This window comes from Lachancea lanzarotensis, scaffold LALA0S06 (assembly GCF_000938715.1).
Source record: "Lachancea lanzarotensis genome assembly LALA0, scaffold LALA0S06, whole genome shotgun sequence".
NCBI classification, from domain to species: Eukaryota; Fungi; Ascomycota; class Saccharomycetes; order Saccharomycetales; family Saccharomycetaceae; genus Lachancea; species Lachancea lanzarotensis.
The window spans coordinates 565,828-583,098 of record NW_019212884.1 but is presented as its reverse complement, the minus strand read 5'-3'; the positions used below and the strand labels follow the sequence as shown (position 1 = coordinate 583,098).

The window sequence follows — 17,271 nt, the reverse complement described above, 5'->3', positions numbered from 1 at the left end:
CAAGATCTTGAGAGCAGTTCAAACTTTCTACAAAACATTCGATTGAAATTTGATTATCGGGTCTTTGATGACTTCCTATTAAATCTCTAATAGAAGTTCAGCCACGTGACCTAGATAATTGATCGTTGTAATATTCAAAATGGCCATCATATAGTGACAGCCTTGGTGAAAATGACGAACATAATCCCCAGTTTTAAACATAGGCTTCTAGAGGAGCGAGGCGATCGTATAAAAATTGGAGAGACACGGTTTTAATAGCTATAATCACTGTCTCATAGATTACTCGCTGACCATATGTCTCATAATATCATTTTCTTGTCTTCTTAGAGTTTCCACCAGTGCCATCGGCTCACCAACATCAGATGTCCCTGACCAACTTCCCAACGCGAACCAAATTCACAAACCAGGACATAAGGCATCAAAGACTACCTTTTAAATTCACCTTTCAACGTGTGCGCTACATGTCCAATCGGTGAAGAAACTTTCAGTAAAACTTTCAATAGTTTCTCGTATGTTTTCTCGTGCCCGAAGCATGCCAAAACCGAAAATAATAACGTGTTCCAGCTAAAAACCCACCAGTAGCAGCTACTCTCGGTTAAAGCATCTCAAATGTCTTTGGCTACATTCTCATCACCACCTTTTTTGATGTTTTCTGAATCCGGCGTCACACGCGTACAGAGTGACCCTATTCAAAGTTTTTCCATGGCTCTTGAATTGTGTTAACCTATCAGAAGAGCTTGTTACAGCTACCAATCTTTCCTCTAAAACCATTGAAAACTCCAAATCAAGCAGCAAAACCTTGTCTTTAGATACCTCAATTGACGTGTTTTCGACGTGTTTCTATTGCCCCACAAGAATTGCAGCTTAAGGTCTAAAAACTTCCCCGTTTCAACCCATCAAAATGCTTAGATCTGTGATCAACAAGAAGGCTAGCACTAAGCTTGGGAGTAGACTCTTTTCCAGAGATGCTACCCCTTACGACCAAACCATCAACAACCTACGTCTGACAAAGGATACCAAGGTCATCATTCAGGGTTTCACAGGAAGACAAGCTTCTTTCCATGCCAAACTCTCGCAAGAATACGGCACCAACATTGTCGGTGGAACGAATCCTAAAAAGGCCGGTCAGACACATTTGGGCCAACCAGTCTTTGCTTCTGTCGCAGAAGCCATCAAGGAAACCGGCGCCACTGCTTCCGGGATCTTTGTGCCTCCTCCAATTGCCGCACAGGCCATCAAGGAAGCCGTTGAGGCTGAAATTCCCTTGGCGGTTTGCATCACTGAAGGTATTCCTCAGCACGACATGTTGTACGTTGCAGAAATGCTAAAATCTCAATCCAAGACTCGTCTTGTGGGACCCAACTGTCCTGGTATCATGTCTCCAGAAGGCCGTGTCCGTATTGGTATTCAGCCATCGAAGATCTTCAAGCCAGGTAAAATCGGTATTGTTTCCAAATCCGGTACTTTGACTTACGAAGCCGTACAGCAGACCACTATCACAGGCCTAGGTCAATCTCTTGTCATCGGTATTGGTGGTGATGCTTTCCCAGGTACTGACTTCATTGACGCTCTAAAGTACTTTATGAACGATCCTACCACCGAAGGTATCGTCATGTTGGGTGAGATTGGTGGTAAGGCTGAAATCGAAGCTGCGGAATTCTTGAAAGAATACAACTTGAAGCGCTCCACTCCAATGCCAGTGGCTTCCTTCATTGCCGGTACTGTCGCAGGTCAAATGAAGGGTGTCAGAATGGGACACTCTGGTGCTATCGTTGAAGGTTCTGGCACAGATGCTGAATCCAAGAAGGCTGCCTTGAGAGAGGCCGGCGTTGCTGTTGTCGAGTCTCCAGGTCGCTTGGGTGATGCTCTAGTGAAAGAGTTTGCTAAGTTGTAAAGCAGAGGCTGCATTACGTTAACTCTATTTAATAATTCATATTCGTACTCAAAGAATACAAAAACCAAGCATAATAGCTGTGCAATGGGATGAAATGAGTTGAGAAACCCGTGTCCGGAAGAGGATTCTCTCTCTACGTAGTTGATACGAATCTGTCAAACTCGAAAAAAATATGCGCGAGCCGGGAATCGAACCCGGGGCCCAAGTATGGGAAACTTGGATTTTACCACTAAACCACTCGCGCTTACTTGTTAGTGTCATTTACAACACACGGCAATAACATAACCAAGATCATGCTGAAAGTTGTCATGGAATGACTAAAGACGAATGAAGAAAGGACCGACCGAAACAGAACGAACCACACGATGAACCTAACCTAGGTACGGAGAGGTCGAGATGAGGATTTAACGATCTACGTAAGGAGCGGAACCTCAACAAGAAACCAACAACAGAGGTTCATAATGAACCTCACAAGGAATCAAGAGTAACATATAAAAAATAGGCCTTAGGAAAAGGCAAAGTAAGATAGGATAGCGAGAAGGAAGGAAGCAAGTAATAGGAAATAGAACGACGTATTAAACTGAATTAGAGATCTTTTATAGATTCCAGTAGTTCGTGATAGTTACGCACGACAGTTACTGACTACCAGATTTCTAGGCTCCAGATTAGTGATCGTGTCATTAGATACATATGTAGTCTCTGCGGCATGGTTTGAATTTCCGTTTACGAGATAAAGTTCATCGAACAGAGCCCAGTCGTCATCCATAATCTCCTGTGCTGACCTGTGTGAATACACCTCAACTTGTATTCCAGTTACGTTAGCTAGGCAGCGCTGAACAGAGGTGACTCCAGTAGGCTCCAAGGTGATATTACCTGACAGTGGCCGCACTGTGATGGTACCATCAGCACTCAGTCCCAGTGAACACAGGATGCCTGCACGGTCCAAGCAGTTGGCTAAGTTACGAACCTGAATCATGGTGTCCGCATCACTGCTGACACCGACGGTTACGATCGCCTTGGCTAGTGGCATGCATGTCATCATTAGGATGTACTTGGTTATGTTAGTGAAAAAATTCATATTGTCGGGCGGCGCTACCAATTGTTGTGTACTGTGTAGTATCCAATCTAGTTGGTTCTATAGAGATAAAATTCTTTATAAGTTAATATACGGCATAATGATTCCCCTGATCAGCGTAGAACTCGAACCTAGTTTACGGACGATTCTGCCCTTCCATATTAGCGAATCAGGGCTCAAGTTGGAGGACTTGGGTCCGGTATTTATACCTTCCGTTGTCGTATAACTTAGGTTGTTTACGACTTCCCGAGCCGTCTTTTCAACTCATTTCATATCTTGAGTACCTTGAATACAAGTATTCGTCATGTTAGAGTTTCTCCATGACATTAATCTTGGCGGAACCACAGGTACTAAATAACATACTGCAGCAAATCTGAAGTTCGTCGTGCAATCACAACAATTTTTGGACTTGAACCACACTTGTGTATAGAGCATCCTATAATAATCGCCGTTCTAATCTAGTGTATCATTTCTATCGTCATTACCTATATAAATTCGTGTAGTTTTGGAAGCGTGAGCTCAATGTTCAAAACAACTGGATCCTTAACGTCGATATAACAACAGTCTTCTCCCACGAACCTGTTGCTGCTACTGACTTTCCCTTCCATTATACTAGTGTGCCAGTCTGATACGTCCCATTTCAGTCCCCTAGTGGAATTGATTACTGTGGGGCCACCCAAGGGCAGAAGACCACAATTTCTGATGCATTGCGTTTTGAACTGTTTGTCGTACCTGATCAGTGTGCCACCCGTGGGTACTAAAATGATGAGATCTGTAGACGTCAGGTAACACAAACGGTAGTAAGCGTCCGTTTTCGAAGCCGTATACAGTTGAGTGATCGAGTGTATTGTTTGGTCGAAACGGCCGTCAATGGCGTTCAAAACCATAAGATTGATGCTTCGTGTGTTCCAGCTTGCGCGATTCATTTTGTACAATTGGAAGAGCCCGTCGCAATTGTCGATCCCGTAGTTTTCTTGGAAGTTATTAGCTTTCACCATTTGTTGAAAGCCTGCGTGATAAAAATGCAGAGAAAGAAGCCGCAAGCTCTTTGTGAAATCCGTAGAGTACTGACTTGTCTGTCCTATGATGGTGACTCCTCTTTCCAGGTAAAAACTTAAGATTTCATCTCGCACAGAGTCCAAGTCTCCAACGATGTAATCTGGCAGAAACTTGGAGCGTTCAACATCGTGCGAGAAATACTCGTAAAGCCGGTTGGCACCACCATCCGCACAAATGCGAACTTGGTAGTTAGCCCACAGTTTTTCGAACAACTTTCCTATGGCTATCTTTTGGTTCAAGATCAGTAGCGCTGAATCATGTTTGTTTGGTGAAAGCAGCTCAGTCAAGTCCAGCTCGTGCGAATAAGAAGCAGGCTTCTTCACGACCATAGAATCCGGGTTTTCTAAAACCGCTTCAGACATTTCACCGGTATTCAAACGGTATAGAGGTTTCACTAGCGAGCACCTGAAGTCGTCAGCTTTATAATTTTCGATATCTTGAAATATCTTGATATTAGCTGTTATATGTCTAATCATTATATATTACTCGAGAAACACACCTTTCGATGCCCAACTTCAGTGAAGAATTCTGAACCCAAAGAAGCTATAAAGAGATCTTCATTTCAGAAAACTTATCTTGTGCTTGAACAGCACAAATTGCGAATAAAGATTGTGTGTTTAGTCAAGGGTTTCAGTCACTGTTCAGGTTTTACTACTACAACGTTCATCCAGATTATAGCCTAGAAAAATGGATAAATACAAGTACAGAATAGAAATTCAACAGATGATGTTTGTCTCTGGCGAAAACAGTGATCCTCCTGTGGAAACTACATGTATCATTGAAGACATAGTTCGTGGGCAAGTAATAGAGATTTTACTGCAGTCGACCAAGACTGCACATACTAGAGGCAGTAAAAGCATTATGCCTGAAGATGTCATCTTTTTGATTCGTCATGATAGAGCCAAAGTCAACAGACTGCGAACATATTTGTCGTGGAAAGATCTGCGTAAGAACGCCAAAGATCAAGACGCCAACGCTGCTGCTGGCGGTAACGCTGGCGGTGGTGCAGACGGCGGAGAAGGTGCCATGGAAGACGACGACAAGAAGGGCGATAAAGACGGCGGAAACATGATGCGGGTGAAGAAATCACAGATCAAGCTCCCGTGGGAGTTGCAGTTCATGTTTAACGAGCAACCGCTGGAGATGAATGAGGATGCAGATGACCTGGATGAGGATGAACGTGAGGCAAATGTGGCGACGCTTAAACGACTCAAGATGGCCGATGACCGTACTAGAGACATGACAAAAGAAGAATACGTGCATTGGTCCGATTGTCGACAAGCAAGTTTTACGTTTCGCAAGGGTAAGCGGTTCAAAGATTGGTCTGGTATCACTCAACTTACCGACAGCAAGCCTCACGACGATGTTATTGATATCCTCGGGTTTCTGACTTTCGAAATTGTGTGCTCTTTGACAGAAACTGCCCTCAAGTTTAAAAAACGGGACGAACTTCTGCAAAGAAAGCGCGACAAGTCCCAAAAGGCACAACTTGATGTGGTTTTGGAAATCACAAGAGAACGAAAAAAGCGTTTATTTGATGGCCCGGACAATGTTGTCAATCCTTTGAAACCAAAACATGTCGAGGAAGCGTGGCGAGCACTACAGGCTATTGATATGAAGCATCGAGCATTAACGAATTTTAAGGGCGGCAGGCTTAGCTCAAGGCCGGCAATTATGTAAATATATATGAGTTTCTTGGTCACATATTTTTATTGAATGCGTTTAGAGGACTTTTCCATGCCTCGAGTACAGGGCTGGGTTCACCATTGAACCAGATTGGATGGAAAGCGTGGTTTTGCAGAAGCACCTTTACCACCTCTGTACCTGATAGAGATTCCTCCCTTTGCAAAGCGGTCTCAAAAATCACTTTGTTTTTGTTCTTTTGGGCCTGATCATGTTTTGCGACCTCAACGACATATGGTATGACCTCTTGACTGATCTGATGTCTTGTCATCGCTGCCTTCAAGCCTAAATATACACCCTCAAAATCTGAATTGCTTTCTATCGGGCCGTCCGAGAACCGATCTAAAATTTCCCGTACTTTTCTTGAGTTCCTAGTCATGCGAACGGGTGCTGATTGTTCTCCATTAAGTGACATTTTATCAGGTACCCGGCTTCCTAAGTAGGATACAACCTCGGGTGTAGTTTTGTCCATGATTTTATTGCAATCCAAAACTTTTCCTGTGTGGGGGTCATCGATACTCTGAAAGAGACTCTCACTGATATTTGTCTCGAAAGGTAACAGCGCGGTTCTCAAGTGGTCATGCAAATGCTGTCTGTAGTCGACCATATAGTCCAATGCGAGCCTCTCTTCGTCAGACAATGCAGTAAAGTCTTTTGAAGAGATGGGATAATTAAGAGTGCGATCCTTGTCCCCAACTATGTTCGATTTCCATTTAATGCTATTGTTTATCATGTCCGCATATGACAAAAGATCGGCCTGAGACATGATTTCACCAACGTGCTTGTTATGACCGATGTTCGTCTGCTCTTGGATTTTCGTGTCATTAGTCTTCTGTTGGTCGGCCACAGCTTTCCATTGAAGGTTCACTAGACACCTTCTTATATCACCGCCATATTCTTGCAGCAGCGCCTTTGAATACTCTGAAGAGAAGTTGAATCCCTTTGCGTTCAGAAATTGAGACAGTTGGGCGTTCGCTCTGTTAAAGTCAATCTTTTCGGCGTGAAATAGCGAGTTTTCTTCGTCAGCGACCTGAATGAGATTGAATGGAATAAAACTGAGGTCACGGCAGACTAGGACTACTGGCCTCCGCGAAGCCATGAGCAATCGTTCTACCGTAACCCAGAATAGCTTGTCGCGCTCTCGAAATAAGATGTCAACATCATCAAAAAGAATAATGCCTTTAGAGCCCTTATTCTTAACGTAATGAGAAGTCGAAAACTCGAGCAGGCTGTCAAGAAAGTCTTTCTTGCTTCTGTTCCCAGAGCTATTGATCTCGAAAATCTGACCAGACACATCATTCATGATGGCCTTCAGTAACGTATTCTTACCCACCGCTTCACCAAACAAAATCAGTAGAGGTACGAATTCTTCCATTTGATCACTAACATCATCATTTCCATCATCAACAATGAACATGTCCATGCCGTCTATGTCGAACTTTTTCTTCGACAATTTGTTCCTTGTCGTCATCCTTCGTAGCTTTTCAAAAGCCATTCGTAGCCATCGATCTACCTGCGATTTTAGCTCATCCTCCAAAATGACATTTTCAAGGTTTTGTGGTGAGAACTCGTCAGTCCAAAGAGATTCATTTTGAGTTTTATTAGTGATGGAAATGTTCTGTATCCTATCTTCTTGTTGACTTGATGCTAAGTGAATCAAAGACCTAAAAATCCCGGGACTTTCAACCACATCGTTGTGGTTCAAATTCTGAGCTTTCTTCGATAGCGTCAGAGGTCTGTGCGGTATTTCGTCCCCCAAAAGTGAAATTCTCTGGAATTTGGGAAGCGGCGTTTCTAAACTTGCAGCTTTGGAGGCTTCATGTGCCCGCTTGAGGGATCTTCGAGTTTTGCTCACCGCAGGGAGCTCATTTGCGCTCGTCTCACGCAATTTTTTTTTAGACCCCCCAAAGAGGTCTCGAACAGTTGTCTTCTTGGCACTGTCAAGTGCAGATACAATACGTTCGTGTGCTTCCCGATTTTTGTTTGGATCATTAACTTTTGTAGTATGCACATCATTGATTATTTCAGCAGTATCAACTGTTTTAAGCCTTCCAGTTTTATCCTTACCACTCAGAAGATCCTTCAGTGATACTTTTGAAGGTCTCAGCTCCTCAACTATCTCACAGTCACTGGTTCTTTCATCATCGTTGAAAGCAGATATTTTACCATCATTAGAGGTTTTTAAAGGTGAAGAGTCCTCTGTTACCCAAAGACCCTCGGAGTCTATCACTGTAGAGTTTTCTATGCTATCCAAGAAATCTTCAGCTGCCACCTCAGGTTGTCTTTCTTCCTTGTGCACTTGATTCTGGCTTCGAAATCCATTCAACAGAGTCGCTAATCGCACAGATTTCTTGGGCGTCGACGAAGTCATTACTGTTGACCTCAATCATACAGATGAGGAGTATCCTAGCCCTTCAAAGAGAGATTCAGCGACTGTGGGACGCGACTTGTGCGTTCAACGTCAGATTTGTTATGTTGTCAACAATCCGAATGTGAGAACTCGTTTGAAGAGATCAATCTCATCATCCTCCAGATTTAAGATTATATCCATTTGACTAGTATACATGGGGTTGTTTGATTTATGCCAGCCTGGGGGCTTCTAGTATCGTTCTTTCAGTCTCGAGGCAACTGTACGTAGGTTTCCATAGACCTTGCCTGGAGGCGAACCAAGAATTAAGCTGACGACTGATTCACGAGCCATGCGGATGTGAGTGAAGCCACCCAAGATGTGAATCTTCGAATCCGCAAGCACGATACGCGTACGGGTTGCGTTCTCGATGGCAAATTTAGTCTTACCGTCTTTTCCGGCGATTCTGCCGATGGCACGAGACAAATGGTCACCGTTGAGGGTCTTTACATCTTTGATTTCAAAAGTCTCGATATAAAGATCGTCCAGCCTCAGGAGCGCGATCGAGTCGTCAAGATCGAATCCAAGCGTGAATGCCTTGATGAAATCTGCACCCTTTTGCAGCGCCCCTGGATCGGTAGTGTGTTTGGGGTGCGTTCTCAGCTCAACCGTTCTGGTCTTTAGGTTCATACGGACTTGTAGCTTCAAATGGTCCACCAGAGGCGGATATATCTTAGTCCAGTTGTTTCTTAGTGGTGTCATGCGATGTGGGGGGACTGAAACTTTCCGAGACTCAAGCTTCACTTTGTTTTCTCCCGCTTGAGCAGCGGAAGGGAAACGAGGCTTTCCGCGTTCATCAAGAACTACTTCTTGCAAAAGCTTGGCGGTCTCATTACCTTTACCTTCTTGCGGCGCATCCTCATCGTCCATGTTTTGGTCGTCTACCAGGACTTCATCGTCATCATCGTCATCGGCCACTTTGTGAGACACATCGCCACCGAAAATCCGAGAGCTTGAAGTAGCGCTAGGTTCAGAGGCATTTGGCCCGGGTGTACTTTTTTTCACAGCGGTAGGTGCCACCATTGGTATGTTTTCAGCTCGTTTCTTGATCGCGCTACTTGCTGGTTATGAAGCTCATCGCATGAAGCTCATCTCATCACCTACTTCTTAAAATTTTTCTAGAGCACGTGATATCCTGAAGATGTTGGATAGAGGATGGAGAAGATTATTGACTAAAGAGCTGGATAGCTGGCAAGGGCATAGAGAAACGGACATCTTAGTGGACGCATTCCATACAAGATAGGGTCTATGAAAACTTACTTGCAATGCTGTCCATTCAGGGGAGCTGCGAGGTATTTATACTTTCGTTGTGGGACTCGAAGTGAATCCCTCGAGTGTCTTTTTACGACAGCCGTTCTATACCTTTGACGATGTTGTCCATAGTTAATGAGTTGATGGTCTAGTATATGCGGCTGATAAGGGTATCTGTCGATTTAGTTGGGCAGAATATGTCCTTTTGCACCGTTCTGGATATCATTTCATCATCAATGGAAGTGAAAGATTTTCGCTTGAATTGCGTAGCTAATGGCGAATAATCAAACTACTGAAGTTCTGATACCATGCCCCTCAGCACTAATAGATTCATAATCGTTAGATCACCAGCAACTTGTAATTGTCCAAGTTTCTTGTTTATATTTGTCAAATTCTGTTACTGTCATCTCATTACGTATCGATGTTCACTTTGTAATAAAATTGATGCCAGACACACGAAAAGGATCAAATGTAGCACAATTTGGAATTGAAACGTCATAGGTCCAATCACACCTCTAGCCTCTAAATAGAGTGTATTGGTTTCGCTATGGCAAAGGCCAGTTGGAGACCCGCACACCCGTCTACCGATCTTCTTCTGTCTTCTACCCGTTCTTCTACTCTCTGACTCAAAGATCAACTCAAAGCCCAATTAGATATTTATTTTTCAGATGAGTGAAGAGAGGATACCTGAAAAACTATTCTTCTCATCCCTGCGAACTTTGTGAACGACACATTCGGAATATCACGAAACGCAAACCTCCTACGCGGCTCAAACAGTAGACTCTTATGTTCAGACATGGACTACTGCGTTGCTTCAAGCCATGTAGTTTGGTTCGAAGTTCGCAGCTTCACTCTTCGCACTATACCCCAGGTATTGCGAGCAGAGTAGTAGCCGCATCGCGGGTTAATTTCAGTCAGAAGAGTGTCCTGCGAAGTCCACAAAAGCAGTTCGAAGAGCTTGCAAAAAATACAGATTTCTTACATACGCAGAACATTCTTTTGCAGAAAAACCAGCAACGTCTCAGCAAGCAGAAAATGCTTGCAGAAGCCACTAATTTTTATGAACGATCTAAGATCAAAACGAAGTGGGTCTTGATCCGTGGAAACCGACCCTTCAGTACCGACGAGATAAGTACACTCTTTTCATGGCTAGTCATATCGCAGATTTTGTGGGTCGTCTTAGGCACCACGACGTTTGTGTCCCTTGTTCTGTTCACATTCAATACTGTCTTTGCGAAAGAGATGGTGGGTCAAATGGTTGGACGTTTGCTCAATGGATACATAGATGGCGTGGACGTACGATTTCAAGATGCGTTGGTACCTGAATGGAAACGTGGGTGCATCAGCTTCAAACACGTTCAACTGAAAACGACAAACGAAGACCGGGAGGGTTCAAAAGCCAAAGCAAAATTGAGTTTCGACCTCACATTCAATCAAATCGATATAACGCTATCGTTCACCAAATGGTTGCGCGGTCACGGTCTCATAAACGATCTGTCTGTTTACGGAATGAAGGGTGAAGCCTCAGTGGACGATAGTAAAAACCATGAAAAACTCATAACTTGGTTTTCCAATCCAAGGTATAGGATAGGGCGACTCAAGATTCGAGATTCCCGCATTAACGTTCAAGACGAAAGCTTGAATCATAACTACCGCCTCTCCATTTATAACATGGACTTGCCCCAGTTCAGATTCAAATGGGCTTTGGTAGATGTTTTCAACGCCAACGTGATGACAGGTGCTGTCAACCATTCGCTTTTCACTATACATAAGCGACAGCACAAGTTGGCATACCTTCAAGACTTTGAGCACGATATGGCGCCTTGGAAGCGCATAACGAGACTAAGGTTGGACGAAATATCTGTAAAGGATGTGGGTCTTGACAAAAGCAAAGCTTTCAATTGGGTGGAGGACGGACAAGTGGAGATCATCGCGGATTTGATGTTGCCCGACATTTCAGATTTTAAAGACAGCAGTGCTGATTATGAAAATAAGTACGTTGTCATGGATCTCAAGTTCAAATTCAAGGATTTGACAGCACGCAGCCCTTCTGAGGAGCCTAAATTAGCTAATGGAGACCTCATTGCCACTTTAGAAGAACTGAGGCCACTTATCGCTTTCGTCAACACTCAAAGAGGACTTTTCCACTCTTTCATGAACATACAGAATTCAAATTCAGCATGGAACAGCATGCCCAACGTCTCAATAAAAAAAAGTAGGTCATATCCGGACACGACGGTTATACCATCAAATATAAAATGGCCATCTTTTGAGGACAGTGAAAGACCTAGTCAAGAGATCATAAAGTACCACGACCAACCTAACCACAACAACAATGAGATTATTGTCAAATCCCGGATTGTAAAGAACATTGATGACCTAAGGGATATGGCACTTTTCAGGGAAACTGGCATCTATGATACTCTCTGCATGGAGATACATGTTGATTTGATGAAAATGGTTGAAGAGTGGGAACACAAGAAAAAAAGCGATTGGGTGAAAGTGTGGGGTACCACAGTAGCTTCCCAATTAATGATTCTAGGTCTTGGCGCTATGGTTTGAAGCACTCAGCTTCACAAAGGGAACCTTCCTGATATAATGAATGTAACGACGCTTAACGAATATAGGTATTTGTAATTTGGTTTTCAGGTTTTGAACACATCAACCGTTTGATAGTTTTTTGCCAGTTTCTTTGCTTACCTTAATAACTGGCAGAAACGCTGAGGAGCCGATCCTTTCGTGTGTATTTGATCTTCGACCTGGCTTGGCTCCTAGTCCTAGCAATGCGGGTCGAAACTTCGGAGCCGAGTTTGCTGGATTTGACGGTCCAGTTGCACTAGGGGTCTCGTCGGTGTCATCTTTCCCATCCCAACCCATTCCTCGGAGTAAAGCATCGCCAAAAGCCTCGATCGGAACATCTTCGTAGTCTTTTTGGTCTGTTGTTTCGTGCTGCTTTTCAGACTTCGCCGACACTTTGTCAAATACTCGACTCTTGGGTGTATCGGTCTCAGAGACCTCTCCTGTATTTAATCCAAACTTCAAGTCATTGTTCCCAACTGGAGGATCGACCAATGTTTTTTCGAAAGGCCGCGAAACCCCAATAGGCTTTATCACAAGCTTTTCCTGGTCCGGATGTTTATACTCGTCGACATGGGCTAGCCGTATCTTGGTTTTCTTCGCCGCCCCGGCTTCACTGTCGTTGAATACATTGGTTCTCTTCTTTTTGCCGTCCGATTTCCCACTCTTCTTACCAGGCTTTTGGCTTTTCAAGTTGAGGGAAAAACCAGACATGGATTTGCTGTGGTTTGTGAACCTTCCTCGAATACGGCGGAGTCTATCTTTTTTTGGTCAGAACTAACTTGAACTTAGAGATTTTTGGTTAAAACATTGGTTATAACATCTCTTATATTCTGTCGATAAAGACTGAAAAGAAGGCCTTACTTGAGCCAATGATGTTGCATCGAAGCTTCGCATTGCGATGTGCATTTCGGCCGGTTGTGATCGTAAGGTATTGTCCGTACAGTACATCAAATGGTCAAAATGAGAAGATCAAAACAAGAACAATGGATGCCAACTCACTGAAGAAGTCATTGGAACCTTACATTTCACCCATCCAGGCGAAGTGGAATGAATCAAGTGAAGGGATCAAAAACTACTCTAAGAGCTTCAAAAAGCACGTCGATAAGGCGAGATTAGCCATTCAAGAAGCAAACAGAAAACTGGCAGCCGCAGAACAGGCAGAGAAGGACAAGCGACTTGGATTCGATACAGATATGGAGACCAAGGGCAGAATAGAGGGACTTCCTTCTGAGCGCGAACGCTCTAGGACCCAATGGGCGAAACGACTGGAATTCTATTTTGATTCTCTCCAAGAAACCATATTCACAGCAACGAGAGCTTTGAATGACGTTACGGGCTACTCAAGCATCCAAAAATTGCGTAAAAGCATTGATGTCATGGAAAAACAGTTAGGGGACACGAAGGATGAGGTGAAAAACGCGAAGGTCGCCTATAATTCTGCCATCGATGTTCGAGCACAATCTCAAGGCGAAGTGAATGAGCTTCTGCAACGGAAAAATTCTTGGACGCCTCGGGATCTAGAGCGGTTCACGCTCTTGTACAAAGACGACAGTGTCAATCTCAAGCGCGAAACAGACGCAAAGATCCATTTGGAGCATGTGGAGAACCTAGAAGAAGAAATATCGGAAAATCTGTACAGGGCAATCCTGACTCGGTACCATGAAGAGCAGATCTGGTCCGATAAAATCCGTCGAACTTCCACTTGGGGGACGTTCATCTTGATGGGAATGAACATTCTGCTCTTTCTAGTTTTCCAGCTTCTCCTCGAGCCTTGGAAACGACGCAGACTTGTGGGCAGCTTTGAAGACAAAGTCAGACTGGCTCTTGAAAAGCAGGCCGCAATCCAAAGTACGCAGTTATCAGAAATGTCCAACCATATTTCCACCGGCTTTGAAAGAACATCCCAGCAAAACGACACAGGTATACCAGAGACTGTATCTGCGCCACTTGCACCAACGAAAGATGAACCTCTTCTCACAGTTCCTCTGGCAACCGCAGGTCTATGGTCAAAGGCCTCCTCTACTATCGCACTATACCTACAAACCCTGTCATCGTGGTCCAAAAGTTTCGCCAAGAAGATTTATGCGCTCCCACGCAACAACTTAAACTCTACCATCACGCTGACGAATGCTGAGATTTATACATTAAGCTTATTGTTCAGCTTTGCCGGCTTTACGGTTTCCATGCTACTGTGACGCCAACCAGAACACACACGTGTAGAATGATACTCTTGTATTTCTGAATTGAAATTAAAGCCATCAAATACGGTGGCAAAACCAACTTTAAACCTTTGAAGTTCTAAGGAATCCATCGTCAAAGCGAGTCTGATTCTTCGTGAAGACAGCACTGAACAATTGCATTTACCATTTGAACAAGTACCGCCTTTGACCCCAAAAAATGGAGGATATCGGAGTGCTGAATGCCCCTGTGACAACAACAAACGACAGAGCTGGAAGTGAAGGAGTGACAAACGGATCTTACGGCTCGCTTATAGCCCAACTCAACAATAATAACAGCAACTTAAGCAGTGGCGGCGCAGATCCATACTTGAAGCTGAAACGTCTTGACAAAGAGCTGGAACTATTGAATTTGCAAGAGGACTATATAAAAGATGAGCAACGCCACTTGAAAAGGGAGCTCTTGAGAGCCCAAGAAGAAGTGAAGCGTATCCAATCGGTTCCGCTTGTGATTGGACAGTTTTTGGAACCTATAGATGAAAACACAGGGATTGTGTCGAGCACAACAGGAATGAGTTATGTTGTGAGGATTTTGTCAACACTCGATCGTGAGCTTCTCAAACCATCGACGTCAGTCGCTCTACATCGCCATTCCAACGCCTTGGTGGACGTTCTTCCTCCAGATTCAGACTCCAGCATATCCATCATGGGAGCAAACGAAAAACCAGACGTTTCCTATGCTGATGTGGGTGGGCTTGACATGCAAAAACAAGAGATTAGGGAAGCGGTGGAACTGCCATTGGTACAAGCCGATCTATATCAGCAAATTGGTATTGATCCACCCAGAGGTGTTCTTTTGTATGGTCCTCCAGGCACAGGTAAGACCATGCTTGTCAAGGCGGTAGCAAACAGTACACACGCGGCTTTCATCAGAGTAAACGGTTCGGAGTTTGTTCACAAATATCTCGGCGAGGGTCCAAGAATGGTCCGTGACGTTTTTAGGTTGGCGAGAGAGAATGCGCCTTCTATCATTTTCATCGACGAAGTAGATTCCATTGCCACAAAACGTTTCGACGCTCAAACAGGTTCAGATCGTGAAGTGCAACGTATTCTGATCGAACTGCTCACACAAATGGACGGTTTCGACCAAAGTGTCAACGTTAAAGTTATCATGGCAACTAACAGAGCTGATACCCTGGATCCTGCTCTGTTAAGACCGGGTAGATTGGACAGAAAAATAGAATTTCCATCTTTAAGAGACAGACGTGAGCGCCGTCTAATTTTCGGTACTGTGGCTGCTAAGATGGCATTGGCACCTGAGGTTGATTTGGATTCTCTAATCATAAGGAATGATCCTCTTTCAGGCGCACTTATTGCTGCTATCATGCAAGAAGCTGGTCTACGCGCCGTTAGAAAGAACAGATACGTCATTTTACAGAGCGATTTGGAGGAAGCTTACGCAGCTCAAGTGAAATCGAGCAGCGATGTTGATAAATTCGAATTTTACAAGTAGACGGACCAAAATTGAAGACGTAAAAGATAAAAATCTGACGTCTTGTACATCAAAGGCATCTCCACGCATTACAAATAGAGCATATAATTCTGACTTTATTTCAAACTTATATCGTAAACCGTTAAACCGGGTGTCACGGTAGAAACGTCTGTGAATTCCAGATGATCTAGATCCAAACTGAGATAAGTTTCCCAGGTCTTGTGAACTTCAGTGGTGTTATTGTCGATGTCGATTTTCTTGAAAATTTTATCGGTTGATTTGGGGATGAAGACTCGGATGCTGGCGTTGTGCTGGAGAAATCCAGCAACGGCGTCTCCAAAGAGTTCGTAGTCACAACCTTTCAAGTCTACAACGTGATTGGTGAGAATCCCGAAATCCAAATTGTCGAGTCTCTCTTCTCCATCGTAGACGTTGAGAGTAGACACAACAAGTTCTCTATTTGAGTACAGCCATGTTGGTGGAGAATAGGTTTTCCACCATAAATGAACTCCAACGTTAGCATTGTTTTTAGTAGTTTCTTCTATGGCTGTTATGACCCCTCTTTGGTGCAAAGAACCCATAATTATGCCCAGAGTAACATTGAACATCAGCCAAATTTGGGTAATATACTTAGTTCGCCTTGCCGAGTTGTAGTTGGACAAATTGATGGAGGCGCAAAACAAGGGCATTAGCGGGACTAGAAACCGTAATTCTTGATGCTGAAATGCTGACAGGAAAACAAGCCCAGAAACACACGAGAGCATCGCTAGATTCATTTTCTGTTTCTTGGAAATGAAATAAATCAAAAGAGGGCCCACCATTTGCGGAATGTTAATCAGGATATGCGTGTAACGCGGGTGAACACCATGTAGAGCCAGATTGGAGCTCTTTAGGTTGTACTTCAAGTTGTTGAGCGGGGCAATGCACCATTGCGGCGATTGGAACATGAGAGTGTCGAAATAAATGAATGCACAGCAGGATATAGTGAAGGTGGTTACGCAAATGCACAACGACTTGAAGTGGGCCAGATAAAACTTCTGCAAAGTGAAAATTACTGGCAGAGCGATGAAGCCAATAAATGTTATGCGGTTGAATACACCGAAAGCTATAACCATGCCAAGGATGGAAGATGTGCGGTAGTGGTTGTAACGTGGCACCCTGGCGTCGAGGACCAGAACCTGGAATAACGATAGTGTTACCAGCAAAACGCATGTTTCGAGCGAGTTAGAAAACGAGTGGCTTTGATACGTCCATGTCACGTAAGAAGTCGAAATGTAGAAAGTGGCTTTAGCACGGTCAAGCTTCGATCGCAGCAGGAATTGAAGTGCCAATTTGTAGATGCACGTAAAGACAATGTAATTTTGCAAACGCACGAGGTAAAGCAGCGTAATGGGAGACAATTGAGATCCTATTTTCCCAAATATGTAGAAAATCGGGCCGTATGCGAGATAAAGCGGCCCAAAACTGCGAGCCGCGTTACTAGGATGGAATTCCCACGGTATCGTGATCTTCGACTCGTAGAAGTGGTGCGCCAGTATCTCCAAACTTTGGAAGTGTTCATCTGGGTGAATGTATGATGGTTCTAGTGCGAAGAACAGGCCTACCAAATACCCCAGGATGTGAATCAGTCTAAGATCCATGTCTATAGTTAAA

The 17,271-nt window shown here is 44.0% G+C and overlaps 11 protein-coding genes and 1 non-coding gene across 12 annotated transcripts; 5 read left to right on the top strand and 7 right to left on the bottom strand.

Annotated features, from left to right (window-relative positions):
* Positions 1 to 901: 901 nt before the first annotated feature.
* On the top strand, positions 902 to 1,894 carry LSC1 (LALA0S06e06546g1_1; the record flags this gene model as incomplete). Its single annotated transcript, XM_022771978.1, has 1 exon — positions 902 to 1,894. The coding sequence occupies one exon, from the start codon at positions 902 to 904 to the stop codon at positions 1,892 to 1,894; it is 993 nt and encodes a 330-aa protein (XP_022629127.1).
* A 173-nt stretch (positions 1,895 to 2,067) lies between these two features.
* Positions 2,068 to 2,138, bottom strand: LALA0_S06e06524r. Its single transcript has one exon. It is a non-coding gene; the product is annotated as a tRNA-Gly (tRNA).
* Positions 2,139 to 2,516: 378 nt separating this feature from the next.
* On the bottom strand, positions 2,517 to 2,972 carry LALA0_S06e06502g (LALA0S06e06502g1_1; the record flags this gene model as incomplete). The annotated part of the gene is made up of 1 exon (XM_022771976.1): positions 2,517 to 2,972. The coding sequence occupies one exon, from the start codon at positions 2,970 to 2,972 to the stop codon at positions 2,517 to 2,519; it is 456 nt and encodes a 151-aa protein (XP_022629126.1).
* A 482-nt stretch (positions 2,973 to 3,454) lies between these two features.
* THI80 (LALA0S06e06480g1_1) lies at positions 3,455 to 4,390 on the bottom strand (the record flags this gene model as incomplete). Its single annotated transcript, XM_022771975.1, has 1 exon — positions 3,455 to 4,390. The coding sequence occupies one exon, from the start codon at positions 4,388 to 4,390 to the stop codon at positions 3,455 to 3,457; it is 936 nt and encodes a 311-aa protein (XP_022629125.1).
* Positions 4,391 to 4,715: 325 nt separating this feature from the next.
* On the top strand, positions 4,716 to 5,708 carry SPT3 (LALA0S06e06458g1_1; the record flags this gene model as incomplete). Its single annotated transcript, XM_022771974.1, has 1 exon — positions 4,716 to 5,708. One exon carries the CDS (start codon positions 4,716 to 4,718, stop codon positions 5,706 to 5,708), a length of 993 nt encoding a protein of 330 aa, XP_022629124.1.
* A 19-nt stretch (positions 5,709 to 5,727) lies between these two features.
* ELG1 (LALA0S06e06436g1_1) lies at positions 5,728 to 8,082 on the bottom strand (the record flags this gene model as incomplete). The annotated part of the gene is made up of 1 exon (XM_022771973.1): positions 5,728 to 8,082. One exon carries the CDS (start codon positions 8,080 to 8,082, stop codon positions 5,728 to 5,730), a length of 2,355 nt encoding a protein of 784 aa, XP_022629123.1.
* A 228-nt stretch (positions 8,083 to 8,310) lies between these two features.
* Positions 8,311 to 9,141, bottom strand: PNO1 (LALA0S06e06414g1_1; the record flags this gene model as incomplete). Its single annotated transcript, XM_022771972.1, has 1 exon — positions 8,311 to 9,141. The coding sequence occupies one exon, from the start codon at positions 9,139 to 9,141 to the stop codon at positions 8,311 to 8,313; it is 831 nt and encodes a 276-aa protein (XP_022629122.1).
* Positions 9,142 to 10,155: 1,014 nt separating this feature from the next.
* On the top strand, positions 10,156 to 11,931 carry MDM32 (LALA0S06e06392g1_1; the record flags this gene model as incomplete). Its single annotated transcript, XM_022771971.1, has 1 exon — positions 10,156 to 11,931. One exon carries the CDS (start codon positions 10,156 to 10,158, stop codon positions 11,929 to 11,931), a length of 1,776 nt encoding a protein of 591 aa, XP_022629121.1.
* A 99-nt stretch (positions 11,932 to 12,030) lies between these two features.
* SPP2 (LALA0S06e06370g1_1) lies at positions 12,031 to 12,660 on the bottom strand (the record flags this gene model as incomplete). Its single annotated transcript, XM_022771970.1, has 1 exon — positions 12,031 to 12,660. One exon carries the CDS (start codon positions 12,658 to 12,660, stop codon positions 12,031 to 12,033), a length of 630 nt encoding a protein of 209 aa, XP_022629120.1.
* A 158-nt stretch (positions 12,661 to 12,818) lies between these two features.
* SHE9 (LALA0S06e06348g1_1) lies at positions 12,819 to 14,144 on the top strand (the record flags this gene model as incomplete). Its single annotated transcript, XM_022771969.1, has 1 exon — positions 12,819 to 14,144. The coding sequence occupies one exon, from the start codon at positions 12,819 to 12,821 to the stop codon at positions 14,142 to 14,144; it is 1,326 nt and encodes a 441-aa protein (XP_022629119.1).
* Positions 14,145 to 14,346: 202 nt separating this feature from the next.
* RPT3 (LALA0S06e06326g1_1) lies at positions 14,347 to 15,639 on the top strand (the record flags this gene model as incomplete). Its single annotated transcript, XM_022771968.1, has 1 exon — positions 14,347 to 15,639. The coding sequence occupies one exon, from the start codon at positions 14,347 to 14,349 to the stop codon at positions 15,637 to 15,639; it is 1,293 nt and encodes a 430-aa protein (XP_022629118.1).
* A 95-nt stretch (positions 15,640 to 15,734) lies between these two features.
* On the bottom strand, positions 15,735 to 17,258 carry SMP3 (LALA0S06e06304g1_1; the record flags this gene model as incomplete). The annotated part of the gene is made up of 1 exon (XM_022771967.1): positions 15,735 to 17,258. One exon carries the CDS (start codon positions 17,256 to 17,258, stop codon positions 15,735 to 15,737), a length of 1,524 nt encoding a protein of 507 aa, XP_022629117.1.
* Between the last annotated feature and the right edge of the window lie 13 nt (positions 17,259 to 17,271).